Source organism: Trematomus bernacchii, unplaced genomic scaffold (genome assembly GCF_902827165.1).
Source record: "Trematomus bernacchii unplaced genomic scaffold, fTreBer1.1, whole genome shotgun sequence".
In the NCBI taxonomy this organism is placed as follows: domain Eukaryota; kingdom Metazoa; phylum Chordata; class Actinopteri; order Perciformes; family Nototheniidae; genus Trematomus; species Trematomus bernacchii.
This window is the reverse complement of record NW_022987582.1, coordinates 3,863,874-3,883,468: the sequence shown is the minus strand read 5'-3', so window position 1 is coordinate 3,883,468 and position 19,595 is coordinate 3,863,874. Positions and strand designations below refer to the sequence as shown.

At 39.3% G+C, this 19,595-nt stretch overlaps 3 protein-coding genes across 4 annotated transcripts; 1 reads left to right on the top strand and 2 right to left on the bottom strand.

Moving 5' to 3' along the window:
* Window positions 1-1,361: 1,361 nt before the first annotated feature.
* On the top strand, window positions 1,362-6,511 carry gsdmeb (gasdermin Eb). Of its 2 annotated transcripts, none has more exons than XM_034127701.1 (10): window positions 1,362-1,681; window positions 2,235-2,446; window positions 2,525-2,729; window positions 3,017-3,191; window positions 3,805-3,925; window positions 4,020-4,100; window positions 4,733-4,860; window positions 4,958-5,120; window positions 5,238-5,311; window positions 5,434-6,511. In XM_034127701.1, exons 2-10 carry the CDS (start codon window positions 2,242-2,244, stop codon window positions 5,659-5,661), a joined length of 1,380 nt encoding a protein of 459 aa, XP_033983592.1. In that variant the 5' UTR covers window positions 1,362-1,681; window positions 2,235-2,241; the 3' UTR covers window positions 5,662-6,511. The 2 variants fall into 2 exon arrangements, with proteins under 2 accessions (XP_033983592.1, XP_033983591.1); XM_034127700.1 differs by having other exon boundaries at window positions 1,364-1,477.
* A 94-nt stretch (window positions 6,512-6,605) lies between these two features.
* mpp6a (membrane protein, palmitoylated 6a (MAGUK p55 subfamily member 6)) lies at window positions 6,606-15,838 on the bottom strand. The gene is made up of 14 exons (XM_034127699.1): window positions 15,717-15,838; window positions 14,200-14,276; window positions 13,552-13,654; window positions 12,713-12,831; window positions 11,666-11,818; window positions 10,870-11,019; window positions 10,416-10,643; window positions 9,196-9,327; window positions 8,808-8,910; window positions 8,604-8,669; window positions 8,325-8,486; window positions 8,025-8,227; window positions 7,814-7,942; window positions 6,606-7,694 (listed from the first exon to the last, which is right to left on the bottom strand). Exons 3-14 carry the CDS (start codon window positions 13,580-13,582, stop codon window positions 7,518-7,520), a joined length of 1,653 nt encoding a protein of 550 aa, XP_033983590.1. The 5' UTR covers window positions 13,583-13,654; window positions 14,200-14,276; window positions 15,717-15,838; the 3' UTR covers window positions 6,606-7,517.
* Window positions 15,839-16,686: 848 nt separating this feature from the next.
* LOC117480394 (peptide YY-like) lies at window positions 16,687-18,155 on the bottom strand. The gene is made up of 4 exons (XM_034127702.1): window positions 18,099-18,155; window positions 17,632-17,805; window positions 17,444-17,533; window positions 16,687-17,017 (listed from the first exon to the last, which is right to left on the bottom strand). Coding segments are annotated over exons 1-4 (291 nt in total). The 5' UTR covers window positions 18,101-18,155; the 3' UTR covers window positions 16,687-16,992.
* Between the last annotated feature and the right edge of the window lie 1,440 nt (window positions 18,156-19,595).

The following is a 19,595-nucleotide window of genomic DNA, read 5'->3' as shown; positions in this document are numbered from 1 at the left end:
CCCACACACTGCTCTGCTAACTACAGTGTGTGTAATAAGTGGTTAAATCATACTACATTTAAAAAATAATTATATGGTTTTATTGTCCACAACGAGTTATTTGATAAAACGAGTCATTTTGATCATGTATATTCTATTTTCATAATTATATTAAACATTTTGCATGTGTCCCTGACATTTGCTGTCCACCCTGTCATTAAGGGGTAACTGCCCCATAAAAAACCCTCTGATGTTTTCAGTGACATCACTACCACCATACTTATATTTCGAAATGTTAATCATATTAAGTGTGTAGTTGGATGTTGTCAAGCTTAACATGTCCACTCTGTCATAGTGAAATGTCAATTAATATAAAAACCTTTCAGAAATTCGAAATATATTTGTTAAACAGTACACAGTCACCTTGCTAACTGAATCATGTTGCTAACTGAAGGTCCAGCATGTGCTCATTAAATGCTAATATTAGCCAAAAATGTCCACCCTGTCATTGTCCACCCTGTCAGCAAGCCTTCCATAAATAATATAAAATGTACATTTTCAGAAAGCTATAGTCCCTTTCTCTAGCTTTCTGAAAATGTACATTTTATAATTATTAATCACTATGTAATTACAATGTATTAAATCTTTGAATTGTGTCCATGACAGGGTGGATACATTTTGCTGTTTGCATGTACTTGCAGTTAATTTATAAAAAGTGTGGGAGCTTGACGAACATCCATTTCTAACAGCATAACGTATACTTAATAGCCTACAATGAATATGAAGTTCAATGGAAAATCTCAGATTTTTTTTGGGGAAATGGGGAACTCTCAAATGCACCGTATGGTGATATTGACTCACGTAGTAAATCGGTCAGATTTGACCCGAAGACAACAGGAAGGGTTAAATATATTCATATCCAAGGTAACTCCACCACTGTGTAACTCTCAGTATGAGTCAAGGGTCATGGATCACTCTCGTGCAGCTCACAATGTTTATATTGCAACTGTGTCACAGCAGAGAGGCAGGACGTGAGGACGACCTGTTTTACAGCCTCAAGCCACTTACAAATGGAGTGACTGTGGTCTGCGGGTGATCAGTTTTGTACCCATGAGTGAATTATGATAAACAGTGATAAACAGTGATCACTACAATATACAGTAAAAATATACAGTCTTATACAGTCTCATTTAAATATAAAGTATTAATGTATATAGTTAAATGCTTACTTACAATGCTGCTTACTAAATCTGATATGAATCAGAGAAACTGTAGCCTACAATAATTTGCTTGAACTTGTTTAACAGGAGCCTCAGAAACACACCCATCGTTCCATAGGGCGAGGCTTATTTATGTTTCAAAACAAGTAAGATCTTGTTGTCATTTCACAACCTATAGTACTCTAGACTATGAGAGTATGATGAAGCATTGCCTTCTCTAGAAATCTGACATTGAAACATCTTTCTTCTCTGGATCATTACTAAAACTGAGATTTGTGGTAAGCGGTTAAACTCGTAGCATTTGTTTCGACGCTGTTTTTGTTCTGCAAACCGGCGAATTCACGAGCAAAACGACTTGAGACTGGTGTATTCTGGTGCTAGGTGTAGCATGCGTTTTCAATGAAAGGACGTGTTTGCAAGTGGCTATTTCTTTGAGTATTCTTTATTTCGTGTTGCTTGACATGCGTTAGAAGAACAGTAAGGTAAGGGTATTACACACTGAGCATCTCACATTCTTCTAGCTAAAGACTACACTATGACTTTTTCAGGACATTTTCAATTGCAGAAAATACTATGACTTTTGGTTTAAAAAACTATTTCAGAACAAATATACTGGGACTTTTTTGACAATTTATATGACATTTTTTATAAAATGTTCACAACATATACACGTATGTTTTTTATTACATTTTTATGACATAGGCTACTATGCTTTTGACTTTTTCAAGACATACTTAGTCATAGTATATGTAATAAAAAATGGCAAAGTATATGGCATTAGTGTCATTGAACAGGTCATGATCAAACTCATAAAAAAGTGCTAATATAGAAAGTCATATCAAACCCGTGTTTTATGACAAACTATGTATGACTTTTTTTTAGTGACATTCTATAATATACTTTTCTAATGGCATACTACACCTAGACTTTTGTATGGGCTTCAATTCCATACTTTTTTAGGACATGTCTTACGACATGGTACGAGTGTTTAATAAAAAAGTCCTTACTCTATAACTGTGTCAATATTTTTTCCAGCTGAGAGATGTTTGCCTCAGCCACCAGAAACTTTGTGGAGGAGGTGGATCCTGGAGGTTTGCTGATCCCAGTGTCCAGCCTGAACGACACCATTGACCTCCTGACGGTGGTTGTGAAGCATAAGCGTTTCTGGTTCTGGCAGAAAACAAAGTATAACCCTACTGATTTTAATTTAAACGATATACTAACAGGAGACACATCTATAAAGCCTGGTAAACAGCATGCCTCTTACTTGATTCATAATTGTTTTAATGTTCACAGAACACCTAAATGTTTCACTGTTCACACAGATGTCACTGAGTCAGACTTCATCACATACAATGGGATATACGGTGACAACGTGCAGGGTTCCATAGAAATATCAGCAAACTCAGCCCAAGCCAACGCCAATTTGAATCTGGAGGGTAAAGAGTCATCCAAACTCCAGTCCTCCTTTGGAAGTTTGAAGAAGCAGGAAGTGGATGTGAAGAAACTGCTGTGTGACTCCAAAACCAGGTACATTTCCCCCATCTGTTTCTACTGTCCTCTCTTATAGAGTTAAATGGGTTTGAAAGAAAAACACTGTAAATATGACATCTGACATGCAGTGTGTTAAAGATCTGGGAGCAGGAATGAACTTTGTACTACCATAAAGTTGCATGCAACAGGTGTTTCAGTTCAAGATTAACACCAGATTTCAGTTTGTTGTTTAGGATTAGTAGGTATTTTATCAGTTTCCCAGTACAAAGAACGTTCCCTGTAAAACATTACAGTATTATAATTTTTTTAATTCAACGTTTCAGGGTCCTGGATATGTCCCATTCCCTGATCCAGCAGGTGAAGGAGAAGCAGAGGCGGGTGTTTGGGATTGTGAAGGAGCGGATTGTGACCACTCGGCTCTCTTCGGTCATAGAGGAGGTGCAGCAGGGAGCTCAGTGTGCAGGAGGACTGAGCATCTGTGGGCCGCAGAGCTTAAAGGTACACTCATAAACTCATTCCGATGATAGTGATTGCACAAATCATTCTATAATGAACATGATATTCCAGAAATCTGTGTTTTTTTTCTTCAGAAAGACTTGTTGTGCCTGTTTGTACTGTTTGCACAATGTTTATCTTTATTGTGCCAACATTTTTTGGTACAACGTCCTCAGTTAATGCCAGCCTACTTTTGCGTTGGGATTCTTCATAATTCTGTAATGGGGAAGAGAAATAGTTTTTCTAGCCAAGAGGAACAGAAATGTTTGCCATTTACACTGGAACTTCTCTATTGGTGGAACATTGATTTTATCTTCCTCTTTCATAAGTTGGTTCTTCTTCTTACTGTTGCTAAAAACGGAGAGGAAGAAAAAGCCTTCTCTCTTTGATTGAGAGAGACACATCAAAGCATTCACTGTTTATGTCCTAGATTGATGAAAATGTATCTGATATAAAATGTAATTGTAGCAGCATTCTTATTTCCACATCTTTTGGTATTAAACACACCAGAAAATATCCCTTGCATCATCAGAAACAATTATTTCTTGTTTTAGAGTGGATATTTCCTTAAAGTAGTATGAGTTTTGTTAAAATGTTATGCGTTTGGACTCTGCAGGTGTCGTTGAAAGAGAATGGGAGCTTGAGTAAAGACAGTAACATCAACATGGAGATTCCCGTCCATACTACCATCGCCTATGCTCTCATAGAGCTAGAAATCAAACAGGATGGACGTTATGGTGAGCAATAATTCACACACATCTGAATAAACTCTTATCATTATTACATTTCACATTGGATTGTTTGAAATGTAACATGTTGTATTTTCCACAGGGCTGTGTCTGATGCCAGACACGGATGGGGGTTTTGAAGCCGATGGCCCTGGAGACTCTTATTCTACCCACCTTAGACAAGGTAAATTACTGTTCTTCTCTGTAGCCATAATACATGTGACAAAGATGATTGTTGCAGCAGATGACGTGTTCAAAAATGCATGTTGCTATGAAGTCACAAAGGGCCTCCGGAGATTGAAAGCCTCCTGTCTGATGGTTATGGTGTTGTAACTGTTCAGCATGTGCTTTGACCTGTATATTAAAGGTGGGGTAGGTAATTTTGGGGAAACCAGCTCGAGTGCGCTAGAATTTGAAAATACACAACCGGAAAAAATCTGCCACTTCCTTACAGAGCCCCTCCTCCAACACACACGAACGCGCACATGACCAATGAGGGCACGAGATAGGTTTGTGCACAGATGGAAGGCTGACAGGCAGGTAGGCCATCCAGTTATTTTAGCCGGGCCGGCTAAAATGATTGGTCGTGCTTTTTACAGCGCTACGGCTTCCACAGATGACATTTTTTTATGGATTTTTTGTCAAAGCACTTAAGATATTCATTGCTATCGGGATGTTAAGAGCATTCCATGGAATATAACAAAAAGTGTATCTCGAGCCGGTTTCTCAAACTTACCTACCCCACCTTTAAATGCTCTCATTGGATGTTTTTGCTTTACATTTCTTAATCCAATGTCCACTTTGTTTTGTTTTCAGAGCTGGAGGAACTGAGTGAACATTTCCAGGTGCTTTCTGATCTTCCTGCCACCACAAGGTCAACTCTGCTCCTTCAAATCACAAAGGTTATGAGTGACCCAGTGGCCGTCAGTGTACTGCAGAATGTGGTAGGTGGGGACAGAGAGGTTATATGGAGTAGCTAGCATTAGCAACTTCTGTTACACTGTTGCATCTTTTGAATACGATTGTCTTCTGGTGTCTCAGCTGGACAAGGTGTGCCAGGATGAGAAACCTGCTCTGGGTGATATAACAGCGACAGAGGCCCAGAAACAGAACATCCAAGCCATTCTGGAGCTTTTGGAGCAGGCTGGTGAAGAGTCCCCACAAGTCCTTCCAGCCCTTTACCTTGTCACTTGCTCCATTGATGGTGAGAAAGTTGTGCTCTGTGTAGCCTTCATTACTAAAGAGAAATGTAGCTTGAAGTCTTCAAGCTCAAAAAAACGTTCTGTTTTTATCCTGTAACTCCTGTAACTTTGTCTTTCAGAGCTTACAAATGATTGTCTTGCTTTCTTGGGAATGTGCTGCAGCCTCTCATTGTTACAGTCTCTGGAGCTACTGGTTAGTAAAGCCAGTTTTTACAACTAAGAACAGAACACAACATGTTATGGGAGGTTTTATCTTTTGAATTATGCATCAAATTGATTTAGCTTCCTGTTCTCTTTTTGTCACACCTCTTCCAGATTCAGTGTGCATCGGGGAAGGGGGAGTTGCCTCTAAACAGCGCAGGCCTAGCTGCACTGACAGAAGACAACTTTGAAAAGACTGAACATCTGTTTGCCGCCTCCAATGTGTCCCTGAAGAGAGACGGGGACACAGTGAAGACCGAAATACAACACCAGCCAGGACAGCTCCCTCTGGTCCTGTGTATCGCCGTCAGAGGTCTCTTCTCCTTGGCCCGCTGTGATTAACTAAAGACCTTTATATCCACCGGAAGCTAACACTACACTCGACAGAGGTTAGGGTCATCAAGTAGATCAAGTGTTATTAGTCAGTGATTTTTCACCTCTTGTTGGTGCTGTAGAACTTCCCCATTTAATATAATGTTCTAAATATAACGGTGCCAAAACAATTAGTCATGTAAAGCTTTAGTTCATCTACTGTATGACACATCTTCAATTTGACACATCTTCAATTTGACAATCAATTACTTGAGGTCGTGGATTGTCGACCATTTTGAAGACATTATCCCGATTGTAGCCTTGATTTTAACATGGAAAAAAAACAATTAATTACACTTTTAAAATGTTTCATTTTGACAATATTACTTATGACACAAGGGATGGTACCCTACAAGTTGTGCGTTACTAAGTTAGCCCACACTTTCAAACCAAACACTTGTGATTCAGCAATGTGTGTGTACAGTATAATATTCAGATAGAAAAAAAGGGTTTGATGACAGGAACCTGGATTTAGCATCTTATTTGGGGTAATGTCACTTCGGAGGTCAATTCTTAGTATTTTATAGAAGCATTGCCTTTCAGTGTTCCCATCTAACCACGTTTCCTGTATGTTGAATTGCCATTGTCTTGAATATGTTATGCTGGGATCAATATCATGTCTCTGTCCTTGAGGCCGACCAAATCCTTGATCTGAAACTTGTTCTCAAAATTCTTAGCTTTAGATTTTTTATGTAACAGCTTTTCACTTGGTTTCAATGTTCCTTTTTAATTGTGAAGATTTATACATCTTACTTTTTATATTTTTGCATGTTTTATCTTTATTGTGCCAACATTCAAAACAAAGAATTGTAAAAACTCATCTTAATTTTTGTGTTTTTTCCTGTTCCACATACTAACACATGCTGAACACAATACGTTTGTCATTGAGCAAAAACAAAAACCCAAAGCGGATCGTAAGAAAAACACCAGTTATTTATTTGACATTTGAAAATACATCTTTTATGAATTCTTGTAAAATATACCTTTTTTTAAGTAAATAGGAACTTTATTTAAAACGGTTAAGTTTTAGTAATATCACATCAACAGGGATGGTTCTCTGAGTTGCAGCACCCTGTTCAAGAGTCCTGTGGAAAGTGTTTCTTTCAAACAAAGACAGCACCAGTTTAACAGTCAGAAATATTTACGTGATCTAGATGTCTGACAATTAAACAACATAATTAATGTAATCTGTTGTGCTACAGTATAAGAGAAATAATTGGTTACACTACAGAATTACTTTTCCTTCTGTACAACATCAAACTGACTGGCATGACATTTCCATGTATTAGTAACGGCTGAGACTGCAGAGCATAGATGTAGCCTTGAGGAGGAAAAAGGTCTCACAAATATGCCACTATCGACATGAATGAGATGAAGTACTGGAGACATGTGCACTGTAAACTGTAACACTGAGGTATTGTTAGCTCTCCTCATTTTTGCGGAATAAATATTTATCTTACATACAGATGTAAAATTAAAACAGGACATGACAGAAAATTGCATTTGCTTCTAAAAACATCCTGACACAAGGGCCAGTACTTTCTTACAATCCACATGAATAGAAAGGATTCTTTAAAAGTTTGCCAATAAATAAGTACACTTCCTGTGTGTTCTGAGTTGCATAGTGTGTAAGAAAGGAATCTGAAAATTCAGATCAAGGTGACTGATGCAGCTTTGTGCGAGACCCATATACACAAAGGTCTGATGTCCAACTCTTTCTCTGTGTGTGCAGTACAGTGTTGAATCCTCCGTCCAATCGGGTGTCGCCCTTTCCTTCCTAGCCTGGCAGCTGGTACAGCCGTGTGTGTCCAATAGGCTGAAGAACATCAGTAGACCCAGCTGACTGGAACCCACTGCGGCTCTATGAATAATCGCTCAACCACCTCCTGCAGTTGGTCAAAGGCCTTGTCCAGATTGTCATTGACAATAGTCAGGTCAAAGTAGTGGCTGTACGCACGACGGATCCTGGCACTCTCGTCCACAGTCTTCTTCAAATCGTTCTCCTGTTATGGAGAGAGATACTGCCCATTAGGATGGTGGAAGCAACAATCATTTCATAAGTTAGAACCTCGAAAATCTTCATTTTAACTATTTAAGAATCTTAAATTCTCTGAAGACGTACCGTGAGTAGTTTGGTTGTAAGTCCAGCATCTATCACAGCTTTGTGCATAGCTCTTAGTGTGTCCAGTTCTGGAGCAGCGATAAACACCACGAACGGCATGAACTCAGCAGTCTTCAAAACTTTCAAAGCCTGGGCAGAAAATATGATGTCACAACCAAAGATTTAGGGGAGAAAAAGAAATACGCGTTGAAGCTTTGTGCCTTTGACTCACCTGAGGGTTGACGTCCAGGATGCAGGTACGGCCTGCATTCACCACTTCATGGATAGAGTCGATCTTGGTGCCATAAAGGTTGGCATCGTACTCGCCATGCTCCAGGTAACGACTCTCTTTGATGTCCTTCTCCATCTGTTCCCGCATCACAAAGCAGTAGTTCTGGCCGTCCATCTCCTCTTCCCTCGGACACCGTGATGTGACTGCAGATAAATAGGTGACGAGAGGTGTTTCATGTACCCTGTTAGGAAAATGTTGCTGCAGATATTCAATTACCTCAGCTGTCCGTCTCACACTCACAGGGTACAGTGGTTCCATATCGCAGAGGGTTCATGACAATAAGTCTGTTTTTCAGGCTGCGCCTCCCCACTCCCTGGGCTCCGATCAGAACAAGCGTTTTCCTCTGAAACGGCGGCATCTTGGCCACTTCCTCGTAGATCTGCAGCTCATAACGGTCAAATTCTGTTCAAGGAAATTCACAGGCTGGATGAATACAGTAATGTGCACTTACAGTTAAAACAGTTTAAACTTCTCACACAATCTCTTATATGTATGAAAATTAAATATAGCAGTGCACACCTGCATTCTTCGACGTGAGGTACATCATTTTCTTCTTCTTTTTCTTTGCAGTTCCACAGAGCATCCCTAGGAGAAATGTAAAACAGCATCAGATCGCCACTTGGTGGTGGTAAAGGCCAGAGTCTCCTGACTTTCATAACTCAACAAGAAAGCGCAGCAGAGAGCAAGGTGTGAATGAGTTGGCATGTGTGAACATAAACTGACCTGTACCAGAAGTATCCAGGTCTCTTCTTACGAAAGCTTTCCTCTTCTCCTCTAAGAACTGACTAGGGATGAGACCAGTGGCTCCACCAACCACTTTGCGTGCCTATGTGGGAATAAAAAGTAGTTTAAAGATAGTTTAAACATTTCGCAAAGTAAAGAAAAACAATGCCTTCATATCTTTAGCCACAGTCAATTCCTATGAACTGAATTCCGTGAACATAGACAAAAGACAAAGGGATGTCACAGATATTATTTTAGATAATGCCGCATTCATTCAATAAGCAACTAGGGTTTTTCTTTTAGAAATTCAATCACATTTCTAACTAGCTGTCCAGCTTTCGTCAAAGCAGCACTGTCCTTCACTGCAGAGCGAAACGTGTCCACTCACCTGCCACCAGTTGGAGTCCTCCTTGTTGACGACCTGAAGGATGTCTCCCTTGGAAAAGGCCAGGCCTGCCTCTTTACAGGGGATCAAGTTGTCTGTGGCCGGATTATAGTTGAAGTGGGGCTTCAGATAAATCTGTGAACAAGATATCAGACTATTACATCGTAAAGAGAGCATACACAACAGGATCGAGCAATACCTTCTATCACTTTTTAAATATATTGTCACATTTGGCTGGACAATGCAGATTTAAGAAAAAGTGTATTTTTACACCTAAGTAATTCCATTATTAACAGTCTGGCAGCTCTTTATTTAAACTAATGTTATCATAACAATCATGAGGACATGTCCACTTCCTTTTCTCCCCCCTTTATAATCCTCATGTTGGATTTGGCAGTTATATTGCAAGCTTTCAAGTTCTCTTTACCTAACTGCCGCCATTATTTGTGTTTACACAAAGCTGTTCTCCGCACATGTTTAATCTTTTTTTTTAAGACTCTGTGTCAGGTTTTATTTTCAATAGATGTTATCACCTGTTGTCCATTTCTACTTTGTTACTTCTTCTATGAATGCTTAAAGTCAGAAGGCTGAATAAGGGGGATGAACAAAAGTGACCAGTATGAGGAGTTGGAATGTTTTAACCATGCTCAATGACATGAGCAAAGTGAACTCGTTGACAGATTCATCGTGTCTATTACTGTAGTGAACTTGTACTACATAGGACCAATTTACAAGTGAAAACACTTAGCATAACTGAAAACCAACGTGCACAAACAGTGGGATTAGATCATTGGATCCTCCCGGCACAAAGGTCAGTGTCTGACATAACCCTACATGCTGCTCCTCGATGTCAGCTGCTGTGTGTGCCTGTTACTATAAGAAGGGGGGTGTGGGGCTCCAGTGAATGGAGTGGTGTGTGTCCCAGATAGTGTGAAGAGTGTTATTAATAGCCCCTTACTGGGCTCAATTTTCAGAAGCCTGGCATTTTGAGATCACCCAGGTCAGGCAGCTCTCCTCCAATCCCTGAAAAGGTACAGTACGACCCCTGATAGCCTCGCACACCTGGTACACCTGACTTACGCATCCTGTACCACACTGATCTCAGGATTTCTCTAAAAGAACTCCTGAATTGAAAAACCTGGCACTCAATTCAGATTCCCCAGGATTCTTAGTTCCCACAGGTAAAACCCTGGATGGAAAAAAGCCTCCTTTTCTTCACCCACCTGTGGGGGGGCCGGTGTGTCTCTGTAGCTAGGCAGGACCTTGAGAGTGATGCTCCCACTGCAGACCCCTAACAGCTCCTGGAGTTGATGGGGGTCCCGACCGACCTCGTGACCGTTCACCTCGCGGATAATGTCCCCAGTGTGCAGCATGCCCTGCCTGTCAATCGAGCTGCCGTGCAGGATCCGTGCGATCACCATCTCTCCCCGCTCCACGCGGAACGTCACCCCCTGAAAGAGAGTCATCATACATCCGCACATCATAAATCATGCTGGAGGTCCGTTTCATAGCATGGTCTGTCCGGTCACTGTGAAAGAAGCAGCTCATGTCGAGTTACTTTATAAAACCGAGTCACCCTGTTCTAACAGATGGTCAATAAAAGAGGACACGAGTAAGACTTTCAACACATAGCTCCTCTGCAGAGCTGTGGTTGATGTAAATGCCTGGCTTACTCACCAGTGGTTCCCCAGCTTTCTTCTGAATGCCAATCATCCTGACAGCATCAGCTGGCATGAGTGAACTCGTCATCAACGCATTGCTGTTCACCGCAGCGTTGGGCATTTCATAACACTTTGCAGCAACTTTGTCATGAGCCTCTATCAAAGACTGTGGCAGAGAAAAGTAGAACAGGGGAAAAACATTACAGACAGAATTAAGAGGGAAAATCTTATTCACAATCACTGAATTAAATATGTATGGTTACTTTCTGTGCCCACCGCCAAACGCAGCAATAACTGCTACAAAAAATGACTGCCAATGCAACATGCATTTGATTTATTACCATGAAACAGTGAAGAGGTAAATCACTTTACTGTGCACTTTCCTTATTAAGACAACAGTTTTATGACTGCATTGACAGATACATAATTGATATTGAGAGAAGATAATCAACCTTGTTCTTACCCTAGCAGCCACAACCTAGAGTTAGCATGGGTCAGAGACTAAAAACTGCATCAGTGAATATTTATTGAAACAGTAGGTGACACTCTTCTCCCCGGTCTTTACCCGCATAACTCAGCCTGCTATTGGCCCAAGGAAATACACCCCCACCCTCCCATGTCGCAGCTTGTAAGTGGTTGAGAATATAAAGGACGATATGGGAGCAGAGCTGCCACCACTTAAGAATATTAACCAATGGTTGGTGCGACAGGCTCTGACATCCATTCCCACACAAGCTAGACCATTCAATCTACAAATCTCCCATTTAACCACAGGCACCAATTGTGTACAAGAAGAATGAGGTCTTAGATACCTTAAAGTTTGGCTCCTGCAGGATTTTCAGAAGCTCAGCAGCTGCAGCATCTTTTTCAGGCATGTTCTGAAGGGAATCCAAGATCTCTGTGACCAGCTGGACATTATCATCCCGCACAGCTCTTAGCTTAACTTCTTCAAGACGCTCATGAGCCTATAAACACAAACACAACAACAAAACAATGACCAGTTTATCCGGCTGTCTGCTGAGAGCATGGAGCAGTGAGTACAATGACGCTCAACCCCCAGTGTTGCTGACTAGTGTACACACACTGTATGTCAGATTAAAGAGGTCAGACACTGTTATTATACCAACAACTCCATACACCCAATGTAGCAGGTAATAAAATAACCAAAGAAAGCAGTGCTCCATTTCCGAGAAATGAGGACAAGAGCTTGCCTTAGTGACAGGTTTTCTATAGAAGGGAATCTATTAATAGATTTGGTAGATGGACCATGTGACCTCAATCTGCATTGGAGATTTATTTCTGTTATGCCACCAAATTGTTCTTCATGCTGTCAAACTCTTTTAGCTATGTGGAATCATTGATTTAACTCCTGTTAAAAAAGGAACATTTCTATGTCAACTTAAGCTAAAGTCAAGTATAGTTGGGGATTAGAAAGTCATAGTATAGTATTTTCTCAAAAGCACAGTATGTCATTAAAATAAATCTGTATTATAGTCTGTCATAGAAAATGTCATAACAAAGTCATAGTATAGTATGATACTATATATATGTATCTATATTTAACCTTCATTTCCTGTGGCTAACAGATACATTTGCTGCTCTCATATCTAGAGCTTTGTGACCAGCTAATGAGATTAAAACTCTGTGTGTGTGTGTGTGTGTGTGTGTGTGTGTGTGTGTGTGTGTGTGTGTGTGTGTGTGTGTGTGTGTGTGTGTGTGTGTGTGTGTGTGTGTGTGTGTGTGTGTGTGTGTGTGTGTGTGTGTGTGTGTGTGTGTGTGTGTGTGTGTGTGTGTGTGTGTGTGTGTGTGTGTGTGTGTGTGTGTGTGTGTGTGTGTGTGTGTGTGTGTGAATGTTCTACCTTTGCCAGGGAGCGGACAATTGGGCTCTCCATGATGCCTCTGAGGAAGATGAGGTCAATATCTTTGGCTCCTGAGCCCGAAGGCAGGTCTTTCAGGTTGTCCAGTACCTGCTGCATTGCTAAGAGAAGAAAAACAAACTTCAAAGATTGACCTGACAGAATCTCAACTGCACTCTTTACTACTTTCGCGCTTATGAGCTTTAAGAAAGCGGGCAGAAATGTTAGAGACAAACAAAACTCATAGCCAGTAAAAATGCAAATGTAAAACAAAACAATGCGGCTATAATAAGAGCTTACAAAGCCAGAACAATAAGTAGACAGTCATGAATGCGCCAATTCAGAGAGAAGATCCCTTATTTCCATTGCAGCAGAAACAAGCACGCAGTCACAAAGGAATTGTTCTACTAACAGAACTGCATTGTAAACTCTGACAGTACGCAGCAAAAAACTGAAGCCCACGTTGCTGACGAATACAGACAGTTTTTCAAATATAATGCTTCGATAAAATGAAAAATTGCCTTCTTTACTTCCCAGTAATTATTATTTCATTATAATAGAAACAGTCATGCAATGTGTTGTTTTACTTTAGGAGAATACGAAGTAAAAAAAGAAAAGAAAAGTATGTCTGTGCAGTTACTGTGTGAGCCAAAACATTGTCTGTTTTGCGAGTACTTTCTGTAAAAAAAACGAGTTGGGGTTATTGTGAAACACAGAGGGACACATGTAAAAGTTCAGAGAACACACAACTATCTCTGGGCAAATTTGAATAAAATGTCAAATCTTGGATACAACAGTTCCCGTGCAAACAATTAGTTAGGACTTTGTCTTTGACTTCTTACCTTTGGCAGACTGTGCATTGGCCACAGTCATGTTTAATAATCCTCTGCTCAGGATGGTGAAACTCTCAACTGCCTGCTGACAGAACCCAGAACAACTGGAGGGCTAAAAAGAAAGCGCACTCAGGTCAGTATACTGTGTGCTCAGATCACCATACTTTACAAACCATGTCATGAAATAAATGAAGCTGAAATTACTAACATCTAGCTGTTAGAACATAAGTAGATAGTATGAATGCACGAGAGGCACAATAACACAAAAAACATGTGTTTGTCTTCCTGTTTCATGCACTTGTTAGCACAGAGAGCTCTTGTGAATTGAGGGAATGAGAAAGAGGTCCATTGAATGACAAAGGATGAGTCTCTAGTCCTTCTGGCTAAAGGTTGTGCCAGCCACACACACAGGGAGGCCCCCGGGGAATCTGTTCAAACACGATCTCCAAACAGAGTGAGGCAAAAACAGCACTACCAATGCCTAAGTGTGTAGGTGGACAAACAGAAGAATGGACTTTTTGAGCATAGGCCCCATTACCTCTTAACAGTAAACTGTATTAACATCATGATTGCAACAGTGTACAAAATGTCAACAAAAACAGCAAAAACTCAAATGATAATCAAGAGCAAAAAAAGACAAGAAGGGCACAAACTCACCTATAAACTATATTCAAATCATCAGTGCAGCACTCCGACACAGGTTTCTTACAAAACACTCATCTGGTACCTCTGGACTAAAGGGAAAGTAGGAAAATCATAAACATACAAATATTATTCTTGTATCATCGAGTTGTCCAAGAAAACCTAAAAACCCTTAATGACAAATGCTGCTCATTGTGGTAAGTAAAGTCCTCCCTACCTTAACAGTATTTGGTTGTTTTTTGTTAGGTGTTTTGTATGTTGTTAATGTTTTTACATACAATTATTATATATTTTTTTATCTAGATAATGTGTTAACAGAGATATATCTTCAATACTTTCTGCTTGCTTAGTGTAGTGATCCCTATTATCAAGCCTCTATTAGCTTATTTGGGTGTTCCTTTACGCATATCGTCATTATGTCTTGTAGCTGTGTTTTAATTATTTTTGAATAAATTAATAAACTAAATAAAAAGTTCAAAATATCAATGTCAATCAGCTTAAAAAAACCAACACCAGTGGGGCTTTAACTTCAATGTAAGATTTGTCTATGTGATAGTCTCTCTGTGTTACTGGGTAGGAAGGCAAACTGCAGGTTAACACATTACATAACAATAGGTGAAATGGAAGGAGTACTACAACACAGCTAAATTAGCAAGACTGGGGTGTTTACATTTCTAAAAACTGAGAGGTTAGACGCCCCGAAAAGTATATTGCATTTTCAACCCACTTCTAGCTTATCACAATGTTCATAAATGAGAGCCAGTAGAGTTGCTATAGAGACAGTTAAACCGCACAGGAGGAGCAGCCGGGTGTAGTGACGTGAAGGCTCTGTACGCATGGTAGCAGATAAGTTAATAAATGGTATATAAGTTTGTTTTCCTGTCATGTAGTAAGACTGTAGTAACTTAAAGTGGACTTACACCAAAAAAGGCAGCCTCCAAGAAGCGTGTTCGCTGCAGTGATTTGCTGTCAAGCTACATGCGCACTGGGCACGTGTAACGTTTACCACTTTCAATGTGAGGTAACTTAGCCAAAAACGACAACAAGCCATGTGTAGCTAATACGCGCTGGTAAACACCGATGTTAGCGTTAACGAACAACATTGCGATGTTATTTTCACCATGTTGAACTGCAGCTACGTTGTGCCTCCACTAGTGCCCGTCCCGTACCAAGTTGAGGCTAGCCATTACTAGTTTGAAGCTCATCTGAATGCAAGTTAGCAATGCTAATTGTTGCTAGCAAACACTGAATAGCCTTTCCATGTTACACGTTAAGTTTCATTCAGACTGACATAATGCTACCATAAACGAGCAAAATTACCACTGCTACACTGTCTGTTAAATGTTTCCATGTGAAGTGATACTAGCGTTATAGTTAACCAGTCATTAGATAGTTACGTTAGCTAATATCATGTGGCTCAGAATAGCTAGCTAACGTTAGCTGGTAGTGAGAACCGAGAAACTACAGGGTCCCATGGTGAGACCCCTCAACGTTACTCAATTGTCTGTTGATATGAATGAATGATACATTACCTAATTTATCCATTACCATCCAGTCACGCTTTCATGCTTCCCTTCTACAGTTTCTTAATTCGCACACCACTTGCGCAATAGTAAATCGTTAGTGCATTTCCAGCCTGCGCTCCTTCCCTCAGTTCCCCGTCCACACAGACAGTGATGTGCTAATGACATCCTATCCTATGCCGTTATCTGGTCCATTAAAATCCTGCTCAACCCACTCATACATTTACTCTAAACCTTATGTATAAATAACAGTAGTTGACAAAAGGTGTCACTTTATTCAATATTGTTCTCCCTATCACATGGAACGACCCCTAACAAAATGTGAGCTTTGATTTTAGCCTTTACTCTCTGCAATATTGTGAGTTGACACCTCAGTCAGTATCTGTTTGTTAACCATAAATACAAATTTAGGCTAGCTATTTAAACTTTAAATATCTCTTTCTGAATAGAAAATGGGCCAAAATAGATGGTAATATAGAGAGCTTTTACTATATTGTTAGTGTAAGCATTTACATTTTTTTCTCACTGGCAAAACTTCATGCATCATATCAGTGCCTACAATTGCATAGCCAACAACATATTTAAGAATTAAACTTTTAAGAAACACTTACCCCATGAGGAACGTGTACTGTATTGTATATTTCTACCATAGCCCTACATCTGGCTTCAAATAACAGAATTTCTACCACTCATCAGCATGCAGCACCAAGAGATATCCAATTCAACAAATCTGGTAATTCTGCTGCACTGAAGCTTCTTTGAAAACCCAGAGCTTTCATATAGTTACAGAACGCCAGTCTCTTGGACCGAGTTAACCAGAGTTGTGCTGCGTGATGTATCCAGGTCACTTGATTGGATTAAACTGTTAATCTATTTTCAGGCAAGGTGGAGCCACATCTCATCTGGCTTGAAAGAAACCAGTGAAATAAATGCAACATGTGGTGTGTGAAATTAACAGTTAATTTTTATTTTACTTTCCCTAAAAATATAACATTAGCAACAGTCATGAGTTATGAGCTACATGCCGAGCTTGAAAATGTTAAGATACATGTTCACCAGTAGACAGCACTGTTACTCCATCAGAAAATGACACAAGTAATACGTTGCTCAACATACTGACACTAGAGATACAAGAAATGCAAGGTAGTACTACTGAGTGTTAATCAACATTACAGACCAAACAAGTTACGCAACATAATTTTTATTCCATGCAGTACAAGTTGATTTCATGTGGATGGAGCAGCTTTGTGGTAAAATCCGCCTGGACATGACAGCTCCAGCAGCATCACCACAGTGGCAGCCCATCATACCTAGGAAGTGAAATCAAATCTTTGTTTTCTGACAGACTTTAAAACCCATGTTAGATGTATTACTGTTCATATTCACATACGAGAGGAAGACAGTGTAATACAAAGGTAAAATACAAATAAATTAAATCTAATACCACCACTAAATACAAACCAAAACAATTCCTTAACAAAGTGCAACCAGAAACATATCAGCTTTAGCTTCAAAATAATTATGAATGCAAATTAATTACTTTGAGCATTAGGAAAAAGCGCTATAAAAATCCCATCTATTATTATTATTATTACATTGCTGGTGTATGGAACTTCACTACATTGCAGGTTTGTAGTTGTATAAACTCATATTTTATCAGGCAATAGCATACAGTATTTTGGATAAAACTGATAAAGACATAACAGATTATTTGTAAAACAAATTGAGTGATTTACCTGCCATAGTTAGATCCTGGAAAACTCTCTGAGCTCTCCCTCACCAACACATCTGAAAATACAGTATCTGGGGTGTCACGTTTCCCATACCTATGCACAAAAGAATCAAGTAACACATTAATATTTCATTACATGTTCTTTTAAAATGTATTATTGCAACAGTATGTTATAGAAACGGAATAACTAACCTCTGTCTCGTAATGAGATTGATGTAGTGTCTTAGTGCAGAATAATATTTGGCGATCTCATCAAGTGGGGCGCCTTCTCGGGGGCTGGCAGGCTTGGCTGGATACGCGTTGATGCCAGAGTGAACACAAGCCAGCAGGCAGAGAGCCAGCGACATCACAGTGCTGGAGCAAAACCTGGATCACAGTCAAAATACATAAAAAAGAAAGTGTCATTCAGCAATTTCACAAATCAGAAGTAGAAGCCACATATTGGACTGATAAAATAATATAAATTATTTAAGAACAAAAAAAGAATTATTCAACAATGTAAAAATGGCCAAAATAAAAAAAGAAGCAGGATAAAATATCCAAAATAAAGCTTTTATGGCAGCTACACCATAAAAGCTGCCAGATCCAACATTAACTACTGACATTCAATTTACAAAATGTGCTTTTAAAGGAAAAGGTAGGAAACAAAAAATGCTTACATTGTCGTGCAACTCTTGGAAATTCTGCTGTAGTCGGTTTCTTGCTGGTCAAGGCTCCTCTGGCAGATTTCCAACATTGCCTGTGTTTTATACAGTGTGTCGAATGGGGAGGGGGTGTCATCTGATTCACTTTTAGGGTACTCCTGAGAGATATCTACTGCTTCATTAGTTTAGTAATTACTGATTGCCGAAGCAGTGAAACAAATGTAGATAGTCTGTAACAACATTGTAATCAAAACATGTAAGTGTTCACAGCATTAGATTAATTGAAATATTTAATATTTTACTTGGAAGGTGTTACGTTTTGTTATCAATATATTCAAATTAACTGCATTTATAATAGTCTTGCAGAAGGCAATATATCTGCCTTTAGGATACTAATGTATGTTTTTCAACATGATCAACTCTGCAGCAAACAATGAGTTGAGTTATTCATTCATTTTCAAAGGCACACACAACTGATTCAAATACATATAAAATGTAGTTTGTTTTATCCCTATTCATTCTTGACTTTACATAAAATAGGGTGGCCTTGAATGTTTGAAGGGTATAAAAGTGTACCCTTGCAAATTCCACTTTTCTTCCAAAAATAAATGTGAAAGACAAAGTATAATAATTTGCAAAGTAGTGATAAAAGCAGAGACCAAACTATATTAATTTAGAGTGTCCTTTTAAGAGTCACAGCCAGCATGATGCATCTTCATAAAACCTTTGATGTGTTGCTGATGACGGTCGGCTGTTTCACATTAACTTGATATATACTCCCGAACCATTGACCGCTGTGAAAGTGCATATGAGAACTATGGAAAGACCATGCGATAGCTTGACCCCAACGGGGCTTTAATGAGTTAGCTACCATTGAAAAGTGAACTATTAATTTAGCATCAATGCACAAAGGATAGCAACATAGTGAAGCAATAAGGAACCCTCCTACCAACACTACAGGAATTATATGTCATTATAATACGAGATTGTAAACCAAGCTCTATGCGCTCAATGATCAATATATAAATGATTTACTCCAAGGTATATATGTTTTCCTATATATGGACATTTACTAAAAGATGTAACTTGTTCTTTGAGGATTTAATGAATCACCACAAAAAAGGGTTTGACAACATCACTAAACTACCCGTTCTTCATTCATCAACCATTCTTGTTTCTAAATTAAATACAACAGAAAGGCTTTACATGTTACGGGGGAAGAAAAAGAATAAGCTTGATTAAAGCAAATTTCACTTCTCTTCCAAAGAAAATTTCAATGACAAAGTATATATCTTGGCAAAGTAGTGATAAAAGCAGAACATTCAGAGTGTCCACTTAAGGTTCACAGCCATCATTACAGCTCTCAATAAAACCGATGATGTGTAACTTTAAATGGCTGATGCCGGTCAGCTGCTTTTTACATCAAGTTTAAACATGTTGGGAAATATGATGTTTCAGAGGAACGCAAAGGTGGGGTCTGCAACAGGAAACAAAGACATTCATTAATTTAAT